This window comes from Aspergillus neoniger (assembly GCF_003184625.1).
Source record: "Aspergillus neoniger CBS 115656 unplaced genomic scaffold BO87scaffold_5, whole genome shotgun sequence".
Taxonomy (NCBI): Eukaryota; Fungi; Ascomycota; class Eurotiomycetes; order Eurotiales; family Aspergillaceae; genus Aspergillus; species Aspergillus neoniger.
The window spans coordinates 495,808-521,884 of NW_020291133.1; the positions used below are offsets into that span (position 1 = coordinate 495,808).

General features: G+C 50.6%; 10 protein-coding genes across 10 annotated transcripts; 5 read left to right on the forward strand and 5 right to left on the reverse strand.

The window, feature by feature from the left end:
* Window positions 1-1,782: 1,782 nt before the first annotated feature.
* On the reverse strand, window positions 1,783-2,626 carry BO87DRAFT_413189 (uncharacterized protein). The gene is made up of 3 exons (XM_025626554.1): window positions 2,212-2,626; window positions 2,013-2,141; window positions 1,783-1,959 (listed from the first exon to the last, which is right to left on the reverse strand). Exons 1-3 carry the CDS (start codon window positions 2,513-2,515, stop codon window positions 1,886-1,888), a joined length of 507 nt encoding a protein of 168 aa, XP_025483273.1. The 5' UTR covers window positions 2,516-2,626; the 3' UTR covers window positions 1,783-1,885.
* A 2,191-nt stretch (window positions 2,627-4,817) lies between these two features.
* BO87DRAFT_351803 (uncharacterized protein) lies at window positions 4,818-6,580 on the reverse strand (the record flags this gene model as incomplete). The annotated part of the gene is made up of 2 exons (XM_025621154.1): window positions 4,818-4,954; window positions 5,096-6,580. 2 exons carry the CDS (start codon window positions 6,578-6,580, stop codon window positions 4,865-4,867), a joined length of 1,575 nt encoding a protein of 524 aa, XP_025483274.1. The 3' UTR covers window positions 4,818-4,864.
* A 2,538-nt stretch (window positions 6,581-9,118) lies between these two features.
* BO87DRAFT_394056 (aminotransferase class I/II-fold pyridoxal phosphate-dependent enzyme) lies at window positions 9,119-10,528 on the reverse strand (the record flags this gene model as incomplete). Its single annotated transcript, XM_025625095.1, has 3 exons — window positions 9,119-9,496; window positions 9,563-9,705; window positions 9,760-10,528. The coding sequence occupies 3 exons, from the start codon at window positions 10,526-10,528 to the stop codon at window positions 9,119-9,121; spliced, it is 1,290 nt and encodes a 429-aa protein (XP_025483275.1).
* Window positions 10,529-11,687: 1,159 nt separating this feature from the next.
* BO87DRAFT_456137 (acetyl-CoA synthetase-like protein) lies at window positions 11,688-12,685 on the forward strand (the record flags this gene model as incomplete). Its single annotated transcript, XM_025628703.1, has 2 exons — window positions 11,688-12,104; window positions 12,185-12,685. 2 exons carry the CDS (start codon window positions 11,688-11,690, stop codon window positions 12,683-12,685), a joined length of 918 nt encoding a protein of 305 aa, XP_025483276.1.
* Window positions 12,686-14,152: 1,467 nt separating this feature from the next.
* On the forward strand, window positions 14,153-17,082 carry BO87DRAFT_300408 (putative C6 transcription factor (NirA); the record flags this gene model as incomplete). The annotated part of the gene is made up of 7 exons (XM_025619129.1): window positions 14,153-14,326; window positions 14,381-14,435; window positions 14,491-15,451; window positions 15,506-15,626; window positions 15,678-15,874; window positions 15,933-16,435; window positions 16,586-17,082. 7 exons carry the CDS (start codon window positions 14,153-14,155, stop codon window positions 17,080-17,082), a joined length of 2,508 nt encoding a protein of 835 aa, XP_025483277.1.
* A 999-nt stretch (window positions 17,083-18,081) lies between these two features.
* On the reverse strand, window positions 18,082-19,441 carry BO87DRAFT_383503 (serine/threonine-protein phosphatase; the record flags this gene model as incomplete). Its single annotated transcript, XM_025624656.1, has 2 exons — window positions 18,082-19,345; window positions 19,425-19,441. The coding sequence occupies 2 exons, from the start codon at window positions 19,439-19,441 to the stop codon at window positions 18,082-18,084; spliced, it is 1,281 nt and encodes a 426-aa protein (XP_025483278.1).
* A 524-nt stretch (window positions 19,442-19,965) lies between these two features.
* On the forward strand, window positions 19,966-20,884 carry BO87DRAFT_373465 (uncharacterized protein). Its single transcript, XM_025622557.1, has one exon. It carries the CDS (start codon window positions 20,196-20,198, stop codon window positions 20,628-20,630), a length of 435 nt encoding a protein of 144 aa, XP_025483279.1. The 5' UTR covers window positions 19,966-20,195; the 3' UTR covers window positions 20,631-20,884.
* Window positions 20,885-21,083: 199 nt separating this feature from the next.
* alg3 (dolichyl-P-Man:Man(5)GlcNAc(2)-PP-dolichol alpha-1,3-mannosyltransferase) lies at window positions 21,084-22,484 on the forward strand (the record flags this gene model as incomplete). The annotated part of the gene is made up of 3 exons (XM_025625096.1): window positions 21,084-21,204; window positions 21,271-21,815; window positions 21,888-22,484. The coding sequence occupies 3 exons, from the start codon at window positions 21,084-21,086 to the stop codon at window positions 22,482-22,484; spliced, it is 1,263 nt and encodes a 420-aa protein (XP_025483280.1).
* An 87-nt stretch (window positions 22,485-22,571) lies between these two features.
* Window positions 22,572-23,473, reverse strand: BO87DRAFT_186553 (putative eukaryotic translation initiation factor eIF1a-like protein). Its single transcript, XM_025618453.1, has 2 exons — window positions 22,819-23,473; window positions 22,572-22,765 (listed from the first exon to the last, which is right to left on the reverse strand). Exons 1-2 carry the CDS (start codon window positions 23,127-23,129, stop codon window positions 22,660-22,662), a joined length of 417 nt encoding a protein of 138 aa, XP_025483281.1. The 5' UTR covers window positions 23,130-23,473; the 3' UTR covers window positions 22,572-22,659.
* On the forward strand, window positions 23,474-25,604 carry BO87DRAFT_186552 (putative MFS efflux transporter). Its single transcript, XM_025618452.1, has one exon. It carries the CDS (start codon window positions 23,818-23,820, stop codon window positions 25,306-25,308), a length of 1,491 nt encoding a protein of 496 aa, XP_025483282.1. The 5' UTR covers window positions 23,474-23,817; the 3' UTR covers window positions 25,309-25,604.
* The last annotated feature ends 473 nt before the right edge of the window (window positions 25,605-26,077 follow it).

Consider the following 26,077-nt stretch of genomic DNA (forward strand, 5'->3'; position numbering starts at 1 on the left):
GAGAAGCTACTAAAAAGCTTAGATAGTCGCCCTTCAGAGGACTAGCCAAAAGTACGCTGTCTAAGAATCTTAGCCTGCACTGTGCACAGCCCAATACCACCCAGGTACTTTATCAGTACTTTACCAAGGATAGATAATCCATACCAAGACGGTAATATATACCCCTTACTTTACAAAAGACTACTACAGTACATGTAGGCTTGATCTATCAACTCCCGCAGAACACACCACACCACTGCACCACTCTGGATAGATAAGCAACAAAACCAGCAAGGCAACAAAGACAGGACAGGACAGGATCGACCGAAATGCAGGGGCTAATCAAACCCCAAGGATTTATCAGCTCGGGTATACACGCAGTAATCGGTGCAACGTTGTGCCTACTATCCTCGATTCCTCTGCTTGGTTTGTGATCTCTCAGATGATGGCTGGGCTGCATGTGCACCGATCAGTCAGTCATTACTCTGTACACCCCACGCTTTACAATCGATGCATAGGATGAACTCAACTGAAAGAAGAATGATGCATGAAGATCAAGTTGATAGGTAGGTAGATGGATATGTAGCCCATACGGCTATGGGATTGTGCTTATCTCTGACTCACGATGGATCACCGGAGAAACAACCTCTCCACCCCACGGGATCTACCCCTGTCCCACCAATAGTCTGACCGCCACAGCCACAGTAAAAAAAAAAAAAAAAAAAACTATAATAGATGAATGAGGGGAGGAGTGTGACGGTCTTATCTACAGCCAGTCTGGATGGAGCTTTGTTGGCGGCTGTAAAGTTTGTTTTTGTGCCTGTTTGTGTTTGTTTGGGCCGCGACGGGCCGTTTGGTGGGGAAGTTAAGTATCATTCGGTCGTTTTGGTGGGATGTGCTGGGTAGATATGATATGATAGCAGGAATATTTTGAATTTGGAGTGAGATAGGCTGTAAAGTAATTGATAGATTGATCCTGAAGGGTTTCTGGGAATATTTTTTTGTCGTATTTGAATACTATTCTGGTTCAGATGACTAGTGATTATGATATCTTAGTGTCAGATCTGAGAATAGTATATTATGATGTAAGTACTAAGTATCCAAACGGGTAATAATTCCACCGACTAGCAGTGAGATCACTACTATATACTATGGCTTGCTATTGACATGGATTGGTTTCATGATTAGCTGCTGTGGATCGAATAAGCTCGATCTTGATTAATAATGTGGAATTGGCAGTTCGTGTTATGGTCTTGTGACCGATGAACTAACTATAATCTTATAGGTAGTCTGTTATCTTACTACTAGTTTCTTTTGATGGATTTCGGTGGATAGTGCATAACTTTGTGCTGGAGTGGATAGTAGGAGAGAAAGAGATAAGGTGTTGGAGCTATATACTAAACATAGGATATTGTGTTGTTTATATCATGTACGATTAGTTCGTTATTTATCGTCAGAAATGGTAGCTAGTTCACAATAGAGTTCCTACTTATGCTAGGGATCATCTCCATGAGACGGTGTACTATTATGTGTATCATGTGAGGAAGTAACTGTTTTTGATACCACCGTAGATACAGCTGTGCGCCTGGTGCTTGGACCAAGGTACTGGGTTTTCTACAATAAGGAGTAGAGTCTCTACCTCAAGGAAACCTAGGTCTCATACTTAACCTACCTAAAGCGACAATGGAAATATAAAATTTGGAAATATTTCGGATGGGATTCGATGTCTACTCTCTAGCAATCCAGCTAGAATAGTTTCTTCAGCAATATCAAGATTAGTATCAAGCGTCATTAAGATATGATCTGGTTTATGCGAAACATGCCTATCATCATTAGCAATGATTAAAGATATCTGATAGGTCCTTGGGCATTAGATGTGCTCGCAATGAAAAGAAGTAAGTAGCCTTCACACGTCTTTCAACTGTTCCAAGACATGCTTGAGATTCTGTGCACTAGCGCTTGCATGATAAGCAAACTGAGCTATATCAATGTTAGAGTTCATCCAATCATAACCACGTAATGTATTAGTATACCATCTGCAGTCCCATCTAGAACAAACTCATGCATTTTCCCGTCCAGAAACAAAGTCGCAGGGGATATACTCGACTCCGTTTGGCGTGAGATGTGCGTTGGGGCGTAGAGGCGGGGATAACCGGGCGACTCTGATATCAATTCATGAGCAAATATTATAAACAGTATATATGTTGACTGGAATGACAGAGAACTGCTTACCAAACCCAAAATGCTGCGACTCATGAAAGAACACAAGTTTGCATGTTGGTATAACGTCCGCAACAGGCGCAGAGTGGTGTTCTTTCTTTGCAGCAGCACGGAAAGCACTGCCGACTTCTGGATACACCAAAAGGTAGGTTTCTCCTGGATCACCGGCGATGACAGGGACCTTTTCGGTGACTAGATTCCCCTTTGAGTCGTAGTTCTGGAAGTCTGCCGTGACTTGATGGAGATACCGAGCTGATGGTGATCTTCTGGTCCTGTATAAGGTAGTGGGAAAACGGTAAGCCGCACGGTATAACATGATTGTAGCTTTTTGTTAAACAGATAAGACAGAATTAGTTTATTTGCGTGCAAGGAGTGCCAATGAGCTCAATGGATGCAAGTATACATGTAGCGATGATACTACTAGTAGTACTTAGTCCAGTAGTGATAAGCAGCAAGCGACGATGTGGGTCACTGCCGTCAAGCTGAAGGCAGATAACGGAGCGGAAGAATATATCAGCCGTACAATATAGTGACCATATGCTGCTAATTCACTCTTTATTCCTCGTTAGTTTTCTCCTACTAGATACTCTGTACTATCTCGTATATTATTCAAAGGATATCACCCTCTCTATCCTCATATAGCTTTGCAGAATGTGAGACATTGAGACATTCACTATAGCCAGGCATTATCGATACTTTACCATATCTGCCTACGTGATCTCTGACCACTACCACCACTGTGAGGATCCGGTCGATCTCACATTCTCTCTTCTAAGCTTACAATGGATACGCGTTCTGAGTCTGTTGACTCACGTTTCCAGCTTTTACCGGATAGCCTAGCGATACTGATTTCGGAAGATTCAATATTAAAGCACACTAGGAGCGGATTCTGACCACCACGTCTTACCACCAACCAACCACCATCTTAAGATCTCATATACCAACATATGCATAATTCAAACCTGCCTCTGCCATTTGTCGTGGGTTGTGATCATGAAGTACCCTCAATGGTACGGTTCTATGGTAGCGTTCAAAAAGTTCGCGGGATAGGGAGAATACACGCCCATTAAAAGAACATGAATGCCACTATATTGTCCAAATAGATCGCATGGATTGGATACGCTACTAGAAACTAAATCATACACCCATCATCCATGAAAGAAACTAGAAATACCCAGTCCAGCCCTGCAATCTAGCTCTGCAATCCAGCCATAAGCTACTCCTTACAACTAGTAGTTTACCACTAACTAGAAAAACAAACTAGCCAACAGACCAGTCTAACTCCCAATCCGACCAAGCCAGTCAGGCAATCCCTAAGGAATGAAAACTAACACTGATGGCTGAGACATTCATATTGAAAGAGTCATGGGTAATTTTGATTCCCCATTGGACAGAGATAAGGGAACCCTGCACAGTGTCATCCATCACTAGCCAGCCAGCCAGCCAGCCATCATACCTTCTCAGGTAGTAGTTTACAATAAAACCGGATTCGTATTTTACCTATTCAAGCTCTCCTATTCTACTGCAATCTCTGCATCAATGAATTTTGACAAGATACATAACATAACATACGAACGGTAGTATCATACATACATACATAAATACCCCAACCTAACTGGATAACCTAACAACAAGTGATGACAATAGGCGTGAACTCTATCGCACCTGTCATGGCGTCATCAGGCCATTATTTAACCTCCGCGTGTTGAGTTTATTTTTTCTATTGACCGTGGGGGTGGAACAATACCCTAACCAGTAGTTATTCTACATAGTACCGTCTGTGGGTGTAGATCAGCGATCGTATTATTTTCTTGTCTTGTCTTGGAGGAAGTGAAGGTTAGAGCATAAATTGTCCTTGTCCTACTAGTAACCAAGTGACTGTGGGAATAGTATTACAAGTCAACTTATCCCTGGCAGACAAGGCAGTCCCCCCTGCCTAATGACACACAACACACGACATAAGTAACATGCAGCGGTTGGGCTCGGGGGATCAGGGGACAACAAAACACAAACAAAACAAAACAACAACAATAATAATAATGATCACAATATTACTAAGTAATAATATAATAGTAGTACGGAGTAATGCGCCTTGGCTCGCGTGATACCCAACAACCACATGAAATAAACTTTCTGTCATACGCATGCTTTCATTATGATCATCTCCTGACTTACCCTTAACTCATTACAAATGTATCTGAAACATCTTGATGATTAGAACTTCGACTTTTTATTAGCGATAGATTATACAAACCAAATCAAATCACGATGATCTAAATCCAGCGGAACTGTTCCGAGAAGGCGCACTTAAGCATCAACACCAACCAACTAAGCCCAATACAGAATAATCTAACACGTATCGGGACAGTCCTGCACGGGTAGAGTAGCCTGGTAAACAGTCTGGAGCTAGATGAATTAGGTAGGTCGCTAGAGAAGGACTACTTAATAGCTGCGTTCGTTAGTTAGTTCGATCCGGAATTAGTAGTCTTAGTCGCTGTAGTGTACTCCGGACTCCGTTACTTATCACTTATCGCTTTCGAGTCGGTGGTGATAACGACTTGTTTCACTGTGTTCGGTTTTGTCCCGCACATGAGCGGCGTCTGTAGATGATGTCCAAAGTAAATGATAGTAGCAATTGTTCTACCTAAAGCCAGCCAGGTGTATTCTAGCAATATTCCAAATGAATAGGTGGTTCTCCCCTTTTCCCAAACGCCTCGCTATGCCCCGTTAACCCAAAGGGGAACGCCTCCAATATCTATGCAAAAATATGTACAAGAAAAGCAAAGTAAAAAGAATAGCCAAGTCCGGAATCCATGCGCCACGCTGTGCGCATTGAGTGTGTGTAAAGCAAAAAAAGAAGTTGAGGTGAAGTGGCACTGTTTTACAGACTGCTCACAGAGATCCCGACCCAACGAGAGGGAACTGCGTTCTCGTCCTCATCATCATCCTCGTAATAGTCATACCGAACATAACGGCCCTGACTGCCCTTGCGGGGTGGCAGCCAGATCCGGGCCCGCGTCGGAACATCGTCCCGAAGCTTGCCGCTGCGTCGCATGTTCATCTCGAGAACCACCATGCGCAGGAAATCGCTGTTCTCCCGCGGCTCGCGCTGGCGTGACATGGGCGGGATCTCCGGGTCGAATGGTAGCAGCTGTCGGTCGCGGCCCTCAGAGCGAGCCAGGTGGAACCCGCTCCTGCGACTGCCGCGCCTACCCGAGCGATGGTACGTTTGCATTTGCACGGAAACAGGGCAGTTGGGGCTATCAAGGGACTCGTGTGGGTATTCCTGATAAGCATACATCTCCGCTGGTGAGACCGTTATTGGGTTCAGGTACCGTCGGAGTGCGGGAGATGGCGGCTCGTTCATGGGCGGAGGCCGTCGGTCGTCCGTCATCTCCGGCGTGATCATGAAGAGCGACCGGGTCAGAAAGTCGTCCGGCTGAACGGAAGGAGTAGCAAAGGCCGAGACACTCTGCGCAGCAGATTTAATTGCTCGCAAAGAAGCCGTTAGGTTAGATTTGAATGTGGATCCTAACCGCGGGAACGTTCGAGATGGTGTCGGGCTCTTCGGGGTCAGATCGGGCAATGAGGCCTGCTCGACAAAATCCTCTTCCGTGTCCGACACTTCGTTGTCTAGCAAAGGGTGGTCGAAGATGCAGTTCTCACAAGGTGATTGGCGGTGAAACTTTCGCTCCAACGGGCTCCGCTGGCTTGACGGCGTAGATGGTGCCGGGAGACTGGATGGTGAGTCGTAGTCGCGCTCCAACGACGGCGTCGACTCAAGGGACATAGAGCAAGCGGAGAAAGATGGCGCCTCACTGTCACAATCACTCCCAACTGTAGACTTGTCGACCTCATCCGGGGGACTCAAAAGTAGATCCAGCACTGTGTTGCCCGTGCTCTCCATCGAATTATCGCCCACACCGTCCATCAGCAGCTTGCTGAATTGCTGCACATGATCCACACGAGGCAGTTTCCTGCGGTTGCGAGTCTCTCGAACAGTCCATCCCCGGCGAGGCACGGGGATTGCCGTGGCTTCCAGAATCGACGCAATCGAACTTGGCACGGACCGGTCAGTCAAAGTGGCCGACGACGACTTGTGAGACACCGTTCTAGACTTCTTCGGCGTGGCTGGCCCTTTCTTTGCGGTCTGCGAATGCACCGAGGTCACGCGAGGAGCCCGCTTCGGGGGTATCACAACCGGACTGGTGTGCATGGTCTGCGGAGAAGAGTCGGATGGAAATTCGAGACTCGCATAATCTTGGACGGGGAGAAGATCCAGGGAGGACTTGGTGACTGGAGTTCTCTCACCATGTTGACGGAGAGATGTCTTCGGAGACGGAGGTAGGGAACTGAAAAGATAAGCTCTTGGGACCATCATCTTCACAATTTAGATCCAGAGGAAAACTGTTTAATAAGGCGTCCTAGGCCCGTCGAGGCGCTCTGGTCGAGAGTCTGAACGAGATACATGGATGGGAAGAGAGCACGAGAGCAGAAGAGGAGGGAGGGGAACGTCCAGTGGGCGGTTCCCCAGTGGGAGTATATCTGATAGATATAGTCTAGCACTAGTAGTAGTTTGAGCAGATCGGCTACTAGCAACAACACACTTGCTGTGTTGGCACTGGCCAGAGACCCAGCCGAGCGGAAGATGCCAAAAGCGGAAGACGGCCGGGTCCGTATGCAGGCACACGACTTTTGCAGACAGCGAGAGAGATGGAGACGGAAAGTGAAGTAGATGTCCACCGGAACGAGTTCAGAGAGAAGAATAGGGAGACGACGAAGACGAGGAGGATGAAAAGAGAGTAGACAAGGGAGAAGATTCAAAGGAACCAAAGAAGCAGGGAGAGAGAGAGAGGGAGAGAGAGGATAAGGAAGAGCCAAGCCAAGCCAGGACAGTCAGCGGCAAAGGGAATAACTGTGTAGTAATGATCTCAAACCAGGAAATCCAGAAAAGGCAGATAACGGGGAAACACACTAAAAGAGAAAGTGACGGTAACAATTAATCTTAACCTCTGCTGAACCAGTACTAGTTACGTGGGTGGATGACGGTTTGTCCGTAACATCGGGTCCCGGCGGAGTCCACTAGACTGCAAAGGTAATATTGATCGCATAACAGAAAAGTTGCAGGCGCCTGACCGCATCGGACAGCATTAGCGCCCTCGTCGTCTGTAGTCCCCCCAAACAGTTTAGCGCCAGTACCTAATAGTGAGGCGCCAAATGGGGGTTGGTTGGTTTCAGGCGGTAAGGGCGGGTGCCGACTCCCGGAACATCCCTCGTACACCGCAGCAGTCTGCCCAACGCCCACCGTGTGACCCTGAATTGTTCTAGCGCGGTAACAGCCGTGTATCACCTCGGCTCACGGTAACTTCTGGAACGGCCAGTGTCCCAAAGAGGCAGCGGCAGAATGTCTCCTTCCCCACTAAAGAATGTTCCATATTACCGAGTGTTACGTACTTCTTCCCCGTCACACCGTAACTTTGGTGGTTCGCCATTACCATCACCGATTAGCATCATTATTATTGTGGGAGATGGGGGTGGTCGGACTTTTGTGTGTCTGCCCAACCACCAACCACCCATATTGATCTTCGTGGGGTGGGTGTCATTTCCTCGGAAGTGCTGTCGGGACAAAGGAACATTTGTCCGTCTCCCTTTCCATGCAAACATACTGATTGTCCCGTGAGATACTGGTAAACATTGATTTCGCCGGGTATCACCAAAGTACCATACACAGTAGGACGGGGACAGCCTGCAGATATCGATTTCTTCCCTAAAACGGTTCCAACATTTTGTTTTTCCGGTAATTAATAATCCGGGATCCTCCAGACGATCCGTAAGGCTTGGCGCCGAGGATCGCATTTGCTTGGGCCTCATTGGGTCAAGCACGGAGGACGCTTGCGGAGTCTCCCCGATGCACGCTCTCTCTGCCGAGGACCAATGCCTCGTCTACTCTTTGAGAACAGCATCAAGCCAAGACCATATATGCGGTTGGAAAGAAGCGGTAAAGCGCAGAAAGTGTCCCTTGGGAATGTCAACATTTACTTCTTCTATTCAAAGTACCTCCGGTTGATCAATGAGCAGTGAAGCAAGATGACTCATCTGATTCTGGCCTTTCTTATCATTGTACGAAGCAGTGGACTTATGCAAGGCCTTCAGCAAGTCGGCCAAACCCGATGGCTGGAACTCGAAGGTCATGGGATTATGCCCACCGGATATCTACTAGAATGTCATTATCGTTTGTTCTAGGGGCCCGGTTTTACTGAGCCCAGCAAAAAGCAACCTCAGGCTATCTGCAGTTACGTGCAGTGATAACCATACCAGATATGGACAAGACAGCTGCTCGGCCTAACTCATGCTGCTATATATCCTTAGTCATCGAAGTGATCAATTTGAGCGAAACTAACATATTTCTACTAATACAGGAGAAAAGGAGTGATCAAACAGTAATGCTGCATAGTTCTTGGCGACATCCCTTTCTAACGACTTGGAAGACAATAACCAATTAGATAGCGATTAGCGAGAAACAGAACACAGAAAGTAAAGGGAAAAGGGACGAATACAGGCTCATACGCGAATACAGGAGGAAGTTGCCTTCCGAGTCGGACCTGTCCGCTCCCTTGCCACGACTACGGCTGATGATGATTCGAACGATTTGTGAACGATCTGCCCTTCTCCTCTGCTCGCCTTGCGTTCTAGAAACATCTCATGTGGCTTAGAAAGAGCATCTGCCGGAATTAATCTATTGGGGACATTATCGATATGGTCAACCTGACCTGAATTGAAGACGCAGAGTCTCATCGCTTGTGTTGAGCGGCAGTGACTATGTGGAGTGATGTTGTGTGATCTGTGCACTATACAAACGAGCGTAATAAGTCACAACCTCGAACCGAACAATAGTACACGAGCCATCTGTCCTGCCAATTTACAGTCGAGACTCCGGCCTGGGCCCAACCTGCATCATTTCCCAGCCCCATTCCATCAACACTCGCGCAAAGCCTCTGATCTCGTCCGGCTTGTTATCCGCGTGCAGCATCAAGCGGACATGCTCCTCATCTTTTGGGACAGCAGGGTATCGGACTGCATGGGTACGGAACCCGTATTCCTGCAGTCTCTGCTGTAGCTTGTGGCATTGTCCTTGCTTGGTGATGATGGGGATGATGGCCACGAATGCCTCTCCTTTTTTATTATGCTCAATGGAGGGAAACTTTAGAACCCCGGAGATGGATAGAGCCTGTCGCCTTGGATGCATGAGGATGAGCTGGTGGAAGAGCATGATGTTTGCGCGGAGCCTCTGGCGGCGCTATTTGCGGTGACCATTATTTAGACTTGGGATATATTAGAAAGGTCTGATCGCTAGTGTTCTTACCTGCTCCCCGTCTGCGCTGCTGAGGGTGGCAATCGAAGCTCTGATGGCGGCGATTGTGGGGAAGGAAGGCCCGGTCGAGTACATCAGGCCTCGTGCGAAGTTGGCCATGTATTCTTTGATCAAAGGATCGCAAATGACTACGCCTGGTGCACGTTAAGCTAGCCAGTGACGGAGGCAGGAAGTTGAAGGGCACATACCACCCAAGGCACCAGGGCCTTTGCCAAAGCTCTGCATTGATATAATGGGTTCCTTCTCCAGTCCCAAGTGACATATGTATCCTGAGCCGTTGGGTCCAACAATATCCGTCGAGTGAGCCTCATCAACTATGAGCACTCCATTGCCAGCCGGTAGAGCACTTCTAACATGCAAGAGGATTTTCGGGATAGGTGAGATATCCCCTTCCATACTGTAGAATGACTCCAGAGCAACGAACACCGTTCTTCTCCCGCAGTTTATATCGGCCGATTCGAGCTTAAGCTTTTCAAGCACATCGTCTAGCGACTGGAGATCATTATGTGCAAAAGCTTTTACGATGGACGCACGGCCATAACGGATCCCATCACGGATGCTCGCGTGGGCCGTGATGTCGTGGATAATGGCATCCCCGGGTTGAGGCAAGGTGCTATATATGCCAACGTTGGCTTCGTATCCTGAGTTGAAGAACACGGCCTCTTTGCCGTGGTGGAAGTAGGCTAGCAGTCTCTCCAATTTCGTGACCTCGTTGGTGGAACCACCGAGGCATCGGCTCGCGCCAGCTCCGATAACGAAGTCAGGGCTCTTTTTCAATTCTCTGTGGAAGATTTCGTGCATGGAGGGACTGGATCGGAGGCCTAGCGTGTCATTGGACCCGAAGTCAACCATGCCCATTTCGGTGGCAGGAGGGCTCATTTCAAAGTATTGGCCTTGCTGTCGTCGCTTGGCGATGCCCGACTGCAGGGCCGCAGTCAATGAAGGCGGGAGCTGCATCGTGTGAGTTCAGGTATAGCGTTTCTTCCACTGTTTCGCAGGCAGGTAAAGCTACGCGTGCAAAGGGCGGTTGATTTCTCGATGGAGTTTGTTGGCGAGACTTTATAAGTCAAAGCATGGAAGTCTGAGACTTGTTCCTATCCATGGTAATGTGTGTTCTTGCTGTCCTTAGGACACGTCGATCTGGACACACAAAACGACACTGGCTGGTATATGGTGGGTAGCACCCAGTGTGCATCTTGATTAGGAAATGCTCAAACCCATGAGTGACAAACGTCCGGCCGACGCTTGCGGGATAGACCCCAAACCCTAGTTCTCGCTTCCCAATGGAGTTCATTCGCAATATGGGGTACAGGTGGCATGGACAGCAAATGAAAAATTCTCTGTCAGTCCTTGGTCAAACTTTACATGAAATGCTATGATATCAATGATTCCTCTTTTCAACAATATAGCCACATGACATATCGATCTAGCCATCAGACCCACTCATCTGATGATGGTTATACATATGCATTGACTCACATCTGAGATCAGATTATACACAATGATCATTGATTGCCATGCTCCTTTGAACGGCTTTTGTCTTCTTGTCAACTTGCACCGGATCTTTTATTCTCTTGTGGAGTAAACCTTCATTGATCAGCATGCGCGGGCCAGTAGATTGCCAGAAGAACGGCCTTCGTGACGAGTTGAAAGTCAAAAGTTCGTCCACCTGCTGGATCCGGCGAGTTGCACTCACAAATTCTTGTCGACTACATCACCTTGTCGCGACCGGTGATGATCTCAGCGTTCACGCATGGGACGGCGATCGGGTCGCCGTCGTTCCGGACATAGCAGTTGGCCGCGGAATCGCGAGGTTGATGTTGGACTGCCGTGGAGATTAAAACCCCGAGCGACTTCAGCGGAGTACGTATTGAACGGCGATGCCATTTGGAGGATGCCGTGGATTTATGATAAGTACTTGCCTTGCTGCTTTCCTGTTTGCCCGCAGAAAGAAACCACAAATGAAAGCATCGAGACATTTGATTGTCAATCAATACATATTTCATCGAACCCTCCATTTGCATGTACCTGCTCAGTTCAGACACCGTCCCTAACTTCTGAACTGGACCCAACTTTCCGCTAAGAGAAGAGTCCAGTTCAACTGATGGAGTTCACAATGGTTTGCTATACCATGATGGAAAGAGTTCTGGAGCAACATGCTCAAGAGCATTCAGACACTATGGCCGTGCTGGACGGGCCTCAAGCCCTCACGTATGGGCAACTGCTAGCCCGTGCCACATGCCTGGCGGACAGTCTTCAGCTGAAAGACAAGGTTGAGGCGGAAGAGCCCGTCGGTATTCTTCTCAACCCTGGCCTGGGTCAAGTGGTGGCCCAAGTGGCCGTCCATCTCGTCGGTGCAACATGCGTCCCTCTTGAGCCTAACCAGCCCCCGAAGCGGATCTGTGAATTGTTACGTGATGTTGCCGTCAGACGAGTGATCATTGAGGATTTTTCTACCAATAGGTATCAAGGCTTCGACCTTTACCCGATGGAACACCTCGAACCCGCGCTATTCCGCCACCATAGTCACCTGGTTACTCAGAACAGAAAGAGGACGGACGCAGTCACATCCTTTTCACATTGGGGTCCACGGGAAAGCCGAAACCCGTTCAGATCCAGACAAGCAGCATCCTCCATTTGGCAATGAAGAACAACATGACTCCGCTGTCACATACCGATCGCGTGACCGCATTCAACAATCCTGGCTTCGATCTGAGTCTGTTTGAGATGTGGGCCACGCTGATAGCCCGGAGGACTATCGTGGTACTGCCAAAGGGAGTCGCAACCGACCCAAGCCGTCTTCCTGCCTTTTTGACTGACACCCGAGCGAGCGTGATGATCATCCCAACGGCCCTCTTCAATATAATTGCGTCAACAGCCCCCAATGCATTTCGTGCTTTGCGCCATGTGGTAACAGCTGGCGAGGCAGCGAATCCACGAGCGCTGCGATTTGTCCTGGAGAAGGAACCCCCAGAAAACCTGTGGAATGGGTACGGTCCTACTGAGGGGACTACCCTGACGACCATGTACAGGGTAACCTTGCCGGACTGTCTGGAAGACCGCATCAGCATTGGCCAGCCCATTGGAAACGCTTGTTTATCTGCTAGACGATAACCTGGAGCCTATCGAGGAAAGTGGCATTCATGGTGAGATATGCATTGGCGGGCCGGGAAAGTCAGCTGGCTATCTTCACCGGAGCCGTGAGCATGAGGAAAGATCTATCAAAGTACTTATTTCACACACCGGCACACAAAAGGCCCAGGCATAATTGACGGCACGACTGTCGCTGGTAGTTCAATTGTCGAACTGTATCGGACTGGTGACATCGGCCAGTGGCGACGGGATAAACCAGGATTCCTGCCCTACATCGGTCGTCGCGATACACAGGTCAAGCATCAAGGATTTCTATAGATCAGGCACATACACTAAACCTCTTTCAGTAGTAACCAACCAGCGGTACTTTGTAACCAACTACTTGTAACTGGTCAGATTGTACTATGAAGAATGGAGGGCCATGTGACACAACTGCGATGGTGCCGACCGGAAACGACCCAAATCATTCCTTCGACAGTGGGATATCATGCTTTCTTCCAATAAGATATGTTGGATAGGCAGAACAGAGAAAAAAAGAAAGCATATCTTGACTATCCTGCAGATATGAACACCAGTGGGAAGTACTAGTCGTTTCCACGCAGAACTCTATAAGATGGACGAAGATTAATAGATAATCAAGTATCTATCATGGTCTGTTCATCATCACTATAATATGGCCCGATGCCTAACTGACATTCATGTTTCCACAGTACCCTCTTTCATAGTTAACTGCTAGTTATCTGCTAGTTATAAAGTTCGTTACCTCTGGAAGGGCGCATTAGTCATCCACCGTTTCTTATCGCCGCACATCCAACCAACCGGGCCAGATCGTCGAGCTGCCGGCGCGCAGTTGCACAGACTCGCTATCTCTTCCTTTTTACTTAACACCCCCCCCCCCCCCCCCCCACCATTGTCCAATCATTCCGTCCAGATCATCTCCTCTTATCATCCTCCGTCGATTTTCATTCATTCTATGCTCATTGCTTTACCCCGTACAAACCCCCTCCCCGGTTCCATCTTCTCTACCCAGAGCAACCCGTCGCCTCCACTTGCGGGTCATTTCGTCAACCCATTCCTGCACGTCGCGGGGTAGCCTAATTCTTTTTGTGGTTCGATCTCGACTTGACTGACTGGATTGATCTGTGAGTCGCCCAACATGCATCTTTCGACTTCCTGACATCCTCCGATTGCCGATTGCGCAACACTCCATCCTTCCTCTGCACTAGCTCCTTCTGCGACTTTGCCAATAGTACCGTCCTAGCTCCTGCGCGCTTGCCTAACTAATGCCTCTACCACGGCCTCAGATTCGCTCTCTTGCTGTCGAGCTTATGCCGGTACCCTCGACCCGCGCTTCCCCTCCACCCATTTTGTGCAGGGGCCTTCTGGGTTCCCTCTCCAGCAGCCCGACCCGCTCTTTCCCCCCTCGAGAAGCATGCTTCGCCCTGTTTTGACGCTTTCTCCGAACACTCCTGGGTGGACCTGACAGCGATGGAAGACAGCTCCGCGGAGAAGTCGCAAGAGATGGACGCCACGCCCACCCTGACAGGCTCTCGAGGGAAAGCTTCGACCAGAACTCAAGCTACAAAATCGGACAATGGCCCGGCTTCGAAAAGACGTTGTGTCAGTACGGCGTGTATCGCCTGCCGCAGGAGGAAATCCAAGGTACGACCGACCCTACCGCTGTACATGCTCTTTGTAGCTGATGGTGTGGTCTAGTGCGATGGAAATCTACCGAGTTGCGCAGCCTGTTCCTCTGTCTATCATACAGCCTGTATAGTACTGCCTTTCATGCTGCTTTCAAATGATAGAGGCTCACAATGCCCTAGGCGTCTACGATCCGAATTCCGACCATCGCAGGAAAGGTGTTTATAAGAAGGATACCGACGCGTTGAGAACGAAAAACACTACATTGTTGACGTTAATACAAGCCTTATTGAACTACGAAGAAGAGGATGCATTCGACTTGGTTCGCCAGATTCGGTCCTGCGATAATCTCGAAGATGTCGCACAATCGATCCTCGGCCAAGGGAGAGGTTCCACGGCAGGCCCTGACGACACAGCAGCTAGCGGAGATGAAGCCCTAACGCAGACTGACCAGTTCGAGTCGGAGTTAGCAGGGAAGATGAGTGAGCTTGTTTTGGACGGCTCCCGCAAGTTCATTGGGGGCACCTCGAACCTCATCTTCCTGCCTCCCGGGTCGGAGCTGAATGAATTTAGATCATCTTTAGGTGCCCAGGAATCGGATCAGGGCCATGGTGATTATTCCGTCACACGGTGGACCCGTGTTACTCAGGATGAGAGACTGATCAGTCATCTCATGACAATGTACTTTACCTGGCATTACCCGTTCTTCACGACCCTTTCTAAGGATTTATTTTATCGGGACTATATACGCGGGGTGCCCAGCCAGTATTGCTCGACTTTGCTCGTCAATGCAATGCTAGCTCTGGGCTGCCATTTCAGCTCCTGGGAAGGCGCTCGGGAGGATCCAGAGAATTCTGCCACGGCGGGCGATCATTTCTTCAAAGAGGCCAAAAGGCTATTCTTCGAGAACGATGAACACGCGAATGCAAAGCTATGCACCGTACAAGCGCTGGCTCTGCTGTCGGTACGCGAGGCGGGCTGTGGCCGCGAGAGCAAGGGCTGGGTCTACAGCGGGATGAGCTTTCGGATGGCCTTCGATTTGGGCCTCAACTTTGACTCGACCAGCCTCGGGGCGCGGGATCTGGGCGAAGAAGAAGTGGATGCACGCCGGATAACATTCTGGGGTTGCTTTCTGTTCGATAAGTACGTGACCATACAGTCTCTTAGGGGTTCTTTGATGAGCTCTAACATTCGCAGGTGCTGGTCTAATTACCTCGGTCGCCAGCCCCAATTGGCGGGATCTAGCATTAGCGTCCCGAAAGTGGATATATTGCCTAACGAGGAAGCTGAATTATGGTCCCCATACATGGATACGGGAGTAGGTCGTGAGCACACTCAACCGTCGCGGATCCGAGCCGTTGCCTCTCAGATCTTCCGCCTGTGCGAGATCAATGGCGACCTGCTTGTATTCTTCTACGACCCGACTCCGAAGGAGAAACCCACCACTAAGCAGGCAGAACTCAAGAAACTCAGTGATCTGCATACAAGGCTTGAAGCCTGGAAGAAGGATCTACCAAAGGAACTCAGACCACAAGAGGGCCAGCTTCCTCAGGCACTTCTAATGCAGTAAGTTTCATGGTGATGGCTGCTGTCACATTAAGCTGTATCACTGACAGACCAAAAGTATGTTCTACCAGCTCCTTCTCATACACCTTTATCGACCTTTCCTCAAATACTCCAAAGTCAATTCTCCACTTCCCCAACATGTGTCTCCCCGGAAATTGTGCACACAGGCTGCTTCTGCAATCTCAAAGTTGCTGAGGATGTACAAACGGACCTACGGGTTCAAGCAAATATGCAACATTGCAGTCTACATTGCCCATACCGCGTTGACTGTACATCTTCTCAATCTTCCAGAGAAGAATGCTCAGCGAGACGTCATCCATGGCCTGCGGCATCTCGAAGAGATGGGTGAGAGTTGGCTCTGCGCACGGCGCACCCTCAGGATTCTAGAGATTTCTGCCAACAAGTGGCATGTCGAACTGCCGGCAGAGGCTACAGCCACTTTCGAACAAACACATGCCAAATGGGGATACTGGGGCTCATGGGATCAAGCGATATCTCCTCCGCCTTCCGAGGAGTCACCGCCAGCTCCAACCATGCATTATCCGGTTGCAGATCCAAGCAGTGTGCTTTATCCACAGACCGGGAGACCGATGGGTTCACATGAGCATGGCGGTCCTGTGATGCAGTCGCCACCCACTTCGGTGGGGTCCATGGGATTTTCACACACAACGGGACCTCCAATACCACCTTCTGTGTCGGCTGTGCGTGCAGCGCAGCGGTCATTGAACGTTCAGCTTGCGCAGGGCGCTACCCGGCTTCCTGAGCCTACGTATCTCCGGCCCGTAACGAACGCCTATAATCAGTTCCAGCCCGTTCCGGTGGCCCAGCAGGAGGTCTGGTATGCCCCGGACGAAGAACAGATCCGCACATTCACCACTGGGCAGAACATTCCTGCAACCACGACATCGTCTCCTGTAACACCCTTTGATGGGCCGGAAAATCTTGTAGAAGAGAGCCAAGACTGGTGGTCTCGTGAATCGAGCGCCATGACCTTCGGAATGGACCATTGGGTGCCAGGATGGAACCCTGGTATGACTGGGAGAGAACCCGACATGCGGTTCGGAAACCATTACGCCAACGTTGGGCAGACATCGGGAGCCGAGAATAGCTCTCGACCAACCCCAACGATGAGGTTTGGGGTTGGAGCACCTCCAGGGAGTGCTAATCCAGAGCAGCATCCAGGAATGTCTGGCTACAGTGGCGTGTGATTGCTGGGACAATCAAAAGGTGATAATGCCGGTGCAGTCCTTGGCCACGCAAGTTGCACCCCGCGGTGCCTCAAGATAAAGAAAAAATAATTACGATGTTACGATAAGTTTGGCATATGTGCCTGAACTAATGTTTGTCTTGTGCTATCTGCTTCGCCTTACTTGGATATCTGGATCATCCGTGGATGCTGGCATTCGGGTTCCATTTCAGGCTTTTTGTATAGTTCATATGACGATGGACACCATACCATACCCTTTCGGGCGATTTATTAGAGATATCGAATCAAACAGTATAATAGAAAAAATCATTACAAGAGGATCGGCCTTGACCCTACCTATCGCTAACATCTGCTCCCCTCCTCGCATTTCAAGAACCCCTCACTAGCTCGCCCCGGAGGGCAGCAGGGTAATCAAGTAGTGATCGCGGATGCCCAAACCCAACTACCATGAAAACCCGAAATATACAAACATACCCATGAACTACCTAAACCAGAGTAAGTGTAAAGTGTAAACAGAGCCTTAGTCAAATGAATTCGGTCAACCCGATCATACACAAAAAATACCAACAGACAATAAGACAGACAATAAGAAAAGGCAATCGTGACCTAAATGCTAGCAGTCATGGATGATGCACACACATACAAAGCCCGGAAACCCACAGACACGACACAACAGCAGGTAGAAAGAAAACAAAGCTTGAAATCTGTATGTAAAATGCAAGCAAGCAAGCATGTATCATCAAGTTAAATTTCCAGCAAAGGGCGGTACCAACCAGCTATAGTTGAGTGGAAGAGATGATGAGAAAGAAGTAAAAAGAGAGCAAGTCATGTTCATGCGCGGGCCGGCCTATATAGATGGATAGAAGATGCGAGGATGTTGGAAGGACAAGGCGGTAGGAGGACGGCTGGGATACAGACACAGACAGAGACGCATAAGCAGAACAGATGTAGATAAGATTAAGGGCATAACAAAATGCATTCGTTCATACGGCAAATGGTATCACAGGAAATAATCAGCAACAGGCTTCTTAGCAGGCATGCCTCTGGTATCCTGCGCCGCGGCCTCAAACACCCTATACCGTCTCCCGGGACTACGGACGGCTGGTTTATTGGTCGATCCCATGATCCCGTTGCTCCTTCCATAGTCGCCATTGCTTCTGGCGACGGTGCCACCGTTGCTTGTATCTTCGCCTAATTCCAGGATAGCGGCGACGTTGCCGCACCGGTAGCAGTAGTTGGGGGCGGACCAGACCGTTACGATCCCGCCGTCGAACATCTCCTTGTAACCTTCCATGACGAGTTGATGCGCGCGCGCGATCAGTGATAGGTCGTTCCGGTAGTTGAAGCGTTTAACGATGTCGCCGCCGAAGAGGAACCCCGCGCCGCGGGGACTCAGACCCCAACCGTCGATCTCGTCGGGGTCGGACCAGAGCAGGTCGCACATGGCGCCTTCGTGTGGCACTTCCTGTTTTCGGTCAATCAGGCGGATCTTGTCGACTGTGTCGATGGCCGGGGAGAGGCCGCCGTGCACGCAGAGCACGGCTCCGGTGCGGCTGCCGTAGCTCCCGCCGGCGTCGCCGGAGGCGCTTGTACCGGCAGCGCCGGAGCGGAAGGGGGCTTGGTTGGATGTGGCGGAGATGTCGCGGGGTGGGGAGATGGATGATGGGTCGGAGGAGGATTGTGGGCGGGGGCGATAGGTGCTCATGGTGACTTCGCCTCTGGAGTTGAGGATTTCGGTCTCAAGTTCGTCATCGATCGGCATGGTGGATTGGGTGGTATCCATGCTGGGGCCGGTGGGCTCGAGCTCTGAGCTGGCGCCCAAGACGAGGGCACCGAGCGCAAGGTAATCGAAGACCTCGCAGCAGTATCGCCAGACGTTGGCGCTGCCGTATTTGCGGATGCACTCATCGTAGAAGCCGTAGACGGTGGTGATTTGGCGCGATTCGTGATTGCCACGTATCAAGGTGATGCGATCGGGGTATCGGACTTTGAGGCAGAGAAGGAGGAGGAAAGATTCGAGGGAGTAGAATCCGCGATCGACGAAATCGCCCATGAATAGGTAGTTGGTGTCCGGGACGTCGCCGCCCACGCGGAACAGTTCCATCAAGTCATGGAACTGGCCATGGATATCGCCGCAGATTGTCACGGGCGCGTCGACGGAGACTACATTTCCTTCTTCGATTAGGAGCTCGCGCGCCTTGTAGCAGAGTTCGCGGACCTGGGCTTCAGGTATCAACCGACAAGCGCGTAATTGCGCGATAGCCCTACGCGACAAAAAGTGGGATGTTAGCTTATCGTGGTCTCAGGGGGAGAGGGTACGAGGGGTGGGAAGGGAGGGAATACCGGTCAAGGTCGCTCATGGTGCTCGAGCGCAGCAGGAGATAATCGGAATGAGCAACTGAGTTGGAGCAGGGAGCAGGGAGGGTGGGTCCTGACGGCAGAAGAATGGAGGCACTTGAGTCAATGCCGATGGGGAGGGCGCAAGATGGATGAAGGGGGAAACCGCTAAGCGCAGAAAAACAGAACGCTCATTTTCTCGTCTAATGCAGTGCTCGACTGAAGCAGAGCGAGAACGGGCGAGATGGGAGGAGGGAGGGGAGGGGGCAGAAGAGTGGAGGCAGAGGTGAGAGAGGTGGGCGATGGCAGCTCAGGCGGTTTGAGTCCCTTCAGTTTCCAGTTTGCACCTCGCCGCTGTCCCTAGTGGCCAATCATATGCAGTAAAGATAAGATTAGATCTGATCGCCAAGACTAGACCGAATTCATCCAGTTCGGGAAGTTTGTAGCCTGAATTTGCTGCCTCAGTTCCCTTCCCTTTCCAGTCTCCCCATCATAACTTCTCTCCCCTCCCCGGCTTCCTCGGTGGTCCTTCTATCGCGCCCCCCGCTATCCATTGGTGAGGCCATACCGTGATTGGGGCCTCCCGCCTTGCCTGTCTTTAATCCTTTGTTCTCTCGTCCCTACAAGGTTTGACTGGCCCTTTCTTTTCAATGATTGTTATGCACTGAAACTGACCGATGTCCCCGACCTAGTCAACGCATCATCATTGTCACCGTCACCCTCCGCTCTGCATAATAATTCTCCTTACTCCTCAATTGATCACATCCATCTTTCAACATGCCGCCGCATCTACATCCCCGGTCACGGTCAACGTCCTCCCTCTTCGCCGGGACGCTCCTGGCTTCCTTGGTCGTCGTCGGCCTACCACATGTCTTTCCCTGTCCCGCCCCGCGTCGCACATTCGCCGATTCCGAGATGATAATGTCGGCAGATGGGCAACCAATTCAGAGAATCCGCAGAAGACGTCGGAAAGACGAAGAACTTCTCAGCCAGGATGGCATTCCGCTCGCCCAGACGCAGCCGGCTGCTGATGAGGAGGTGTCTACGTTTCTACAATTAGAAGAAGAAGCACAGAGGTTGGCCAAGGCAGGCCACGAGTGTCCAGTTCCCAAGCCTAGGGGGATTTTGGGCGAACTGCTGGGTTTTACGAGTAGTGGAGATATGCCAACGTCGACGACAACACAGTCACAACGGGTTGGGGAGGGTCGGTAACGGACAAAAGGAAAGCGGGGAGGACTCAATTAAGGCTAATTTTGGCCTTGAGCATGTACAGCGTGAAGGAATTATGGATCAAACCATGAATTAAGCCATGAAGCAGCCGTGTTGGCTTCGACGGAGGTTGGCTTCGGAAATTTTCGGCCGGGCACAAAATCTGACCCATGGCAGCAATATACCCATCTTTGTATCGATAGTGTACCTACAACTACTGTCTACTATATGATTATGCATACGCGATTAAATACAACTCTCATTTGATGTACAATTCGCCTCAATTCTATGGTAACGAACCCACCTGTTCTGCAGACATGCGGCCGCGCGGACTTGTGTGTGTCCACGAACGCTAATCCCAAACGGGGGCAGCTCTCATTGGCTCTCCGGCACGAAGAGGCCACCCGACATCTACAGCTGTAGAAGAAAGTAGCTGGCTCAACAACCACACGCAAGATGGACTGGATGCGCCTAACTCGCGATCTGTGTCTCAATCCCCGACACACAAAATGGATGGCTCCGCTTCTGGTCCTGGGCGACGCTTTTCTCTGCGCGCTGATCATCTGGAAGGTTCCCTGTAAGGCTAAAGCTAAGCTCCGTCCACGCTGTTTTGCGACAAGTTGAAGCAATGCCACTAACCTAGCCCCGTTGCTGTTACTCACAGATACCGAGATTGACTGGACCACATATATGCAACAGATATCGTTCTATTTGTCCGGTGAACGCGATTACACTCTCATCAAAGGATCCACTGGTCCCCTTGTCTATCCGGCCGGCCATGTATACAGTTATACGTTCCTCTATCATCTCACCGATGAGGGGCGCGATATTTTCTTCGGTCAGATACTGTTTGCTGTGCTCTACTTGATCACGCTGGTGGTTGTGCTGTGCTGTTATAGACAGTCGGGTGCTCCCCCATATTTGCTCCCGCTGCTGGTCCTTTCCAAGAGACTTCATAGCGTTTATGTCCTGCGTCTGTTCAATGACGGCTTGGCGGCGCTGGCGATGTGGGTTGCCATTTTGTTATTCATGAATCGGAAGTGGACGGCTGCGGTCGCAGTGTGGTCTACCGGTGTCGCAATTAAGATGACATTGTTGCTGTTGGCTCCGGCGATTGCCGTTGTCACGGTGCTTAGTCTGTCGCTTGGTCCTAGTGTGAGACTGGGGGTTCTGGCCGTCCTTATCCAGGTAGGTCCCCGTGAGGCTGCAGAATTGGCCAAGGGCGAGTTGTGTGGAGACTAGTCTGACCTTGAGCTACAGGTTTTACTTGCTATACCGTTCCTACAAAACAACCCCGCAGGATATCTCTCGCGGGCATTCGAGCTAACCAGACAGTTCATGTTCAAATGGACAGTCAATTGGAGGTTTGTCGGTGAAGAACTATTCTTGTCCAAGAAGTTTTCCCTGGCATTGCTGGCTATCCACATCGTGCTGCTGGGCGCCTTTGCCGTCACTGGTTGGTTGAGGCCCTCCGGGTCTAGCTTGCCCGTATTCATCCAGAATCTGCTTGCGGGTCGACAGCGCACAGTATCTCTCTCCAAGCCCTACATCATGACCGTGATGCTATCGTCTCTTGCAGTTGGCTTGTTGTGCGCAAGGTCCCTTCATTACCAGTTCTTCGCCTATCTCTCCTGGGCGACACCCTTCCTCCTCTGGCGCGCAGGGTTTCATCCCACCTTGCTGTACCTCATCTGGGCTATGCAAGAGTGGGCTTGGAATGTATTCCCCAGCACCAACCTCAGTTCCGTCGTTGTTGTCCTCGCACTTGCTGCCCAGAGTTTCGGCGTCCTTGCGAATAGCGCCAGCGCCTTTGATACCATGCGTTCGAAACTTAGCGGTAAAGAGCATATCCAATAGAAGTGACATCCAGCCGATATCGAAATCGGGCTGTGACAGGTGCATCGATGATCGCAATCGGCCTTGTACCCATGAGGAATAAATGAGAAGCCGTGAACAAGTAAGACTGCTCTGTTAAGTAGTCTAATGCCCATGCGATAAGGCCTGATGCCTGAAGCATCAAGCAAGATTCTAATCAAGCATCCGACTCATCTGAGGAGGGCATCTTGCCGACATTGGACTCATCCTCTTCGTCCGAGTCGTCCGCGACAACAACAGCTTGCTTAGCGAATTCCTTTGGCCTGCAAAGGGATCAGTAATAGCCCCAGGCATCGCGATAAAAGTGTCCACTTACCAAAATGGGGCTTTGCGCCACGCTTTCTCATCACGGACGATGTTGACAATTTCTCCCTTGAGCTTGTTGTCGCGGCCCTCGAGGGCATTGGCATCGATCACCACGTAGGAACCCCGCTTGATCCAGATGGTCGACCGGAAGCGGGCAGGGAGCTCCACCAAAACCGATTCCTTCGAGGGAAGTTCCACTGAGTAGATATTGTTTCCGGTCGCCTTAACAGCCCGGGCGATCAGATGGCCCTGAGGCAGCTCATCCGGCGGGAACATGGTTTCTTCTGCCGTAGCGAGAACCTTGCGCCTAGGAGGACCCATTTGGAAGTACACAAGAGCGATTCGGTGGGAGGTTATGAGGCTCTGACGTTGATTGAGTATTGAGGAGACTGAAGAATGCGCGAGCAAAATGCGAAAACCGTCGACTGCGGAGGATTTTCTCGAAAGAAGAAATTCGGGCGGTTGAAAATCCCCGGCGGGGAGTGTGGGTCCCCATCCGCTTCTTTGCCAGTCTCGCTCTCACTCTCTCCCACCCCCGCCATCTAGATCTCTTTATCCACTACCTACTGCCTTGCTCATATTCAGTGGAAGGTCGTTAAGAAATGTGACATTTAAGCCAGCTACACAGTACACCATGGAATTCCTCGATCCAGGGCCTTGCTTGCGAGTCAGGTCTCCTGCACAATGTGTGGGCAAACCCTGGCATCTAGACCACTTGACCTCGTGTTTTGGACACCTCTGCCGGCACTTGGAGTAGATGTATCATATCTTGAAACTTGCATGTGCCTGATTGGTTTCCGAATCCTGTCTCTTTGTTGTTTGCTTACTGGTGGGGTTTGCGGGGTGATATTCCGCTGAAGCTAATTCACTTCCTTTTGATATTAATAATGATCCCGACACGTCGGGGATCCCTAGAGCTCCCTGAAAGAATCCTCTTTCCTAGGGTCCTCACAGTTTTCGTACTACATTTTCTTAGGAAATTCTTTACTGACTGGATACTCCGCTGAAGATGTCGTTCTCAGCCTTGGGTACTCTCGTGGACATCCAGAGTCCGCCGCTAATCACGAGTCCTGCAGCGGTGGTGCGCAAGGATAAGCAAGGGATTCCTCATGCTCCCTCGGACCATGAACTAGAGGGTCTCCGACGAGAACGCAGTCAACAGACCGCCGATATACCCTCTCAGCAGACACTGGGTTTGCAGACGCCTGTAAGCCCCGGGGAATTGGAAAGCCATCCCACTTCGCCGGGAGAGGAAGCTGTGGACTCCATTCCCGCAATACAGAGTCCGCCAATGACTAAATGGCGGCTGTTGAGTACTTGCTTGATGAACTTCGCCGGGGGACTGAACGACAGCGCTCCTGGAGCCCTCATCCCCTACATGGAGAAAGACTACAATATCGGTTATGCTATCGTGTCGCTGATCTTTGTAACAAATGCGGTGGGGTTCATTCTTGCTGCCCCTTTGACCCAAATGCTGGAGCTAAAGCTCGGCCGGTCAAAGACCTATTCTTTGGCTACAAGCTTGACCACCGCTGGTTATGTCATCCTCGTCTGCAAGCCACCATTCCCTGCCGTTGTGGCCAGTTTCTTCCTGCTAGGCCTCGGCATGGCTGTCAACCTAGCCCTGAATAATGTCTTTTGCGCGAACCTTGTGAACGGCACTGCAGCTCTGGGCGCTCTTCATGGTGCTTATGGCATCGGCGGCATCATAGGCCCGCTAGTGGCGACGGCATTGGCATCTCATGGGGTCCGGTGGTCCTACTTCTACAGTATTAACCTGGCCATGTCGCTGATCAACATGGTGTTCTCCGCTTGGGCGTTCCGGAAATATGAAAAGGAACTACCAACACAGTTACTGACGGCGCTCCATCGGACCACTTCTCAGCAAACGCCTGGCCCAGTCCAGGCGGCCAGAACACACCTTCTGAAGCAAGCACTGAAGAGTCGACCCACTCTACTTGGGGCTTTGTTCATCTTCGCCTACCAAGGGGCGGAAGTCTCCATTTCCGGCTGGGTAGTCTCGTTCCTCATCAACTATCGTCATGGGGACCCCTCACGGGTTGGCTACGTTAGTGCCGGATTCTGGGCTGGCATTACCGTTGGACGGTTTGTCCTATCGCATCCCGCCCACCTAGTCGGGGAGAAGCTATCCGTCATCCTACTGGTGCTCGGATCAGTTGCCTTTCAGCTCATGACCTGGCTCATTCCCAACATCATCGGGGACGCCGTGGCTGTAGCCGTAGTGGGTCTGCTACTGGGACCAGTGTATCCTTGCGCCACGGTAGTGTTCAGCAAGCTACTGCCGCGCTCGATGCAGACGTCCAGTCTGAGCATTATCAGTGCCATGGGAAGCAGTGGGGGAGCAGTATCGCCATTCTTCACCGGTCTGCTGGCCCAAACAGTGAGCACGTACGTCTTGCATCCGATATGCATTGGATTGTACGGCGTGATGCTTATGGGGTGGCTGTCTCTTCCTCGTATCTCGAAGAGATCCGAGTAAACCGGCCCGCCATCCTGCAGGGTGCAGTCACCACTTGTCATCTGGCGTCACGCTTGCTGTCGAAATTTCATCGTAGTGTGGTTTTGCCCCTTCGCTTCTGATCCCCGTACTGTATGTCCTCCCTACTTCTCGGGAATGTGTTCACTTTTTTCTGTTGTTTGGGCCTGTTCAGCTGTTGCCTTTCCCATTTCTTTTTCGCGGGTTCTTCAGGTGTCTCTCTAGGTGCATATGTCTCCTCAATCGCAGGACTCCAGGCTAGTAAGGCAGCCATGGACGGATGATCCGACGGCACATGACCTGCAAGCAGCGTGGTGCAGACATGGGAGTGGGTTGAAAAGCAAGGGGCACTAGAACCGCCCCAGCAAACCCCTCATCCAGGCGACAGGAGGAGGGGAGGGGAGGGTGGACCTCGACCCTTTTGTAGACGTCATTCACGGGGACTGTGGCTGTGGGTTTTAAGGGGATCATAGATCTCGGATGCCAAGTGGGAGTCAATACTTTTGATGGGGGTAGGATCCCAGCAGCAGCCATGGAAACAGACTATTTAGTGCCTTTTTGCCTTTTTTTTAGTTCACAAAAATTTCTTTTAGTATTATCGGCAGACCCAGGGTGAGAGGAAACGGTCAAGAAGTGGACACCCGAAGGCCGGCACAAGAGGAAGGAGAATCGAGCCAATTCCATCAACACCACGGCAGAATGATGGTAGGAGAGAGGACCGAAAGACAGGGAACACGACGTTATAGTTTAACGGTAGTTTATCTCGCATCTC

Bases quoted from the DNA above. Each gene is read 5' to 3' on its own strand.
- BO87DRAFT_373465 (XM_025622557.1), top strand. From the start codon at position 20,196: ATGCCGCCGCATCTACATCCCCGGTCACGGTCAACGTCCTCCCTCTTC.
- BO87DRAFT_413189 (XM_025626554.1), bottom strand. From the start codon at position 2,515: ATGTTATACCGTGCGGCTTACCGTTTTCCCACTACCTTATACAGGACC. The intron at 2,142-2,211 runs GTAAGCAGTTCT...AATTGATATCAG, and splicing joins GTCGCAGCATTTTGGGTTTG to AGTCGCCCGGTTATCCCCGC. The intron at 1,960-2,012 runs GTATACTAATAC...ACATTGATATAG, and splicing joins TCTAGATGGGACTGCAGATG to CTCAGTTTGCTTATCATGCA.
- BO87DRAFT_186553 (XM_025618453.1), bottom strand. From the start codon at position 23,129: ATGGGTCCTCCTAGGCGCAAGGTTCTCGCTACGGCAGAAGAAACCATG. The intron at 22,766-22,818 runs GTAAGTGGACAC...ATCCCTTTGCAG, and splicing joins TGGCGCAAAGCCCCATTTTG to GCCAAAGGAATTCGCTAAGC.
- BO87DRAFT_186552 (XM_025618452.1), top strand. From the start codon at position 23,818: ATGTCGTTCTCAGCCTTGGGTACTCTCGTGGACATCCAGAGTCCGCCG.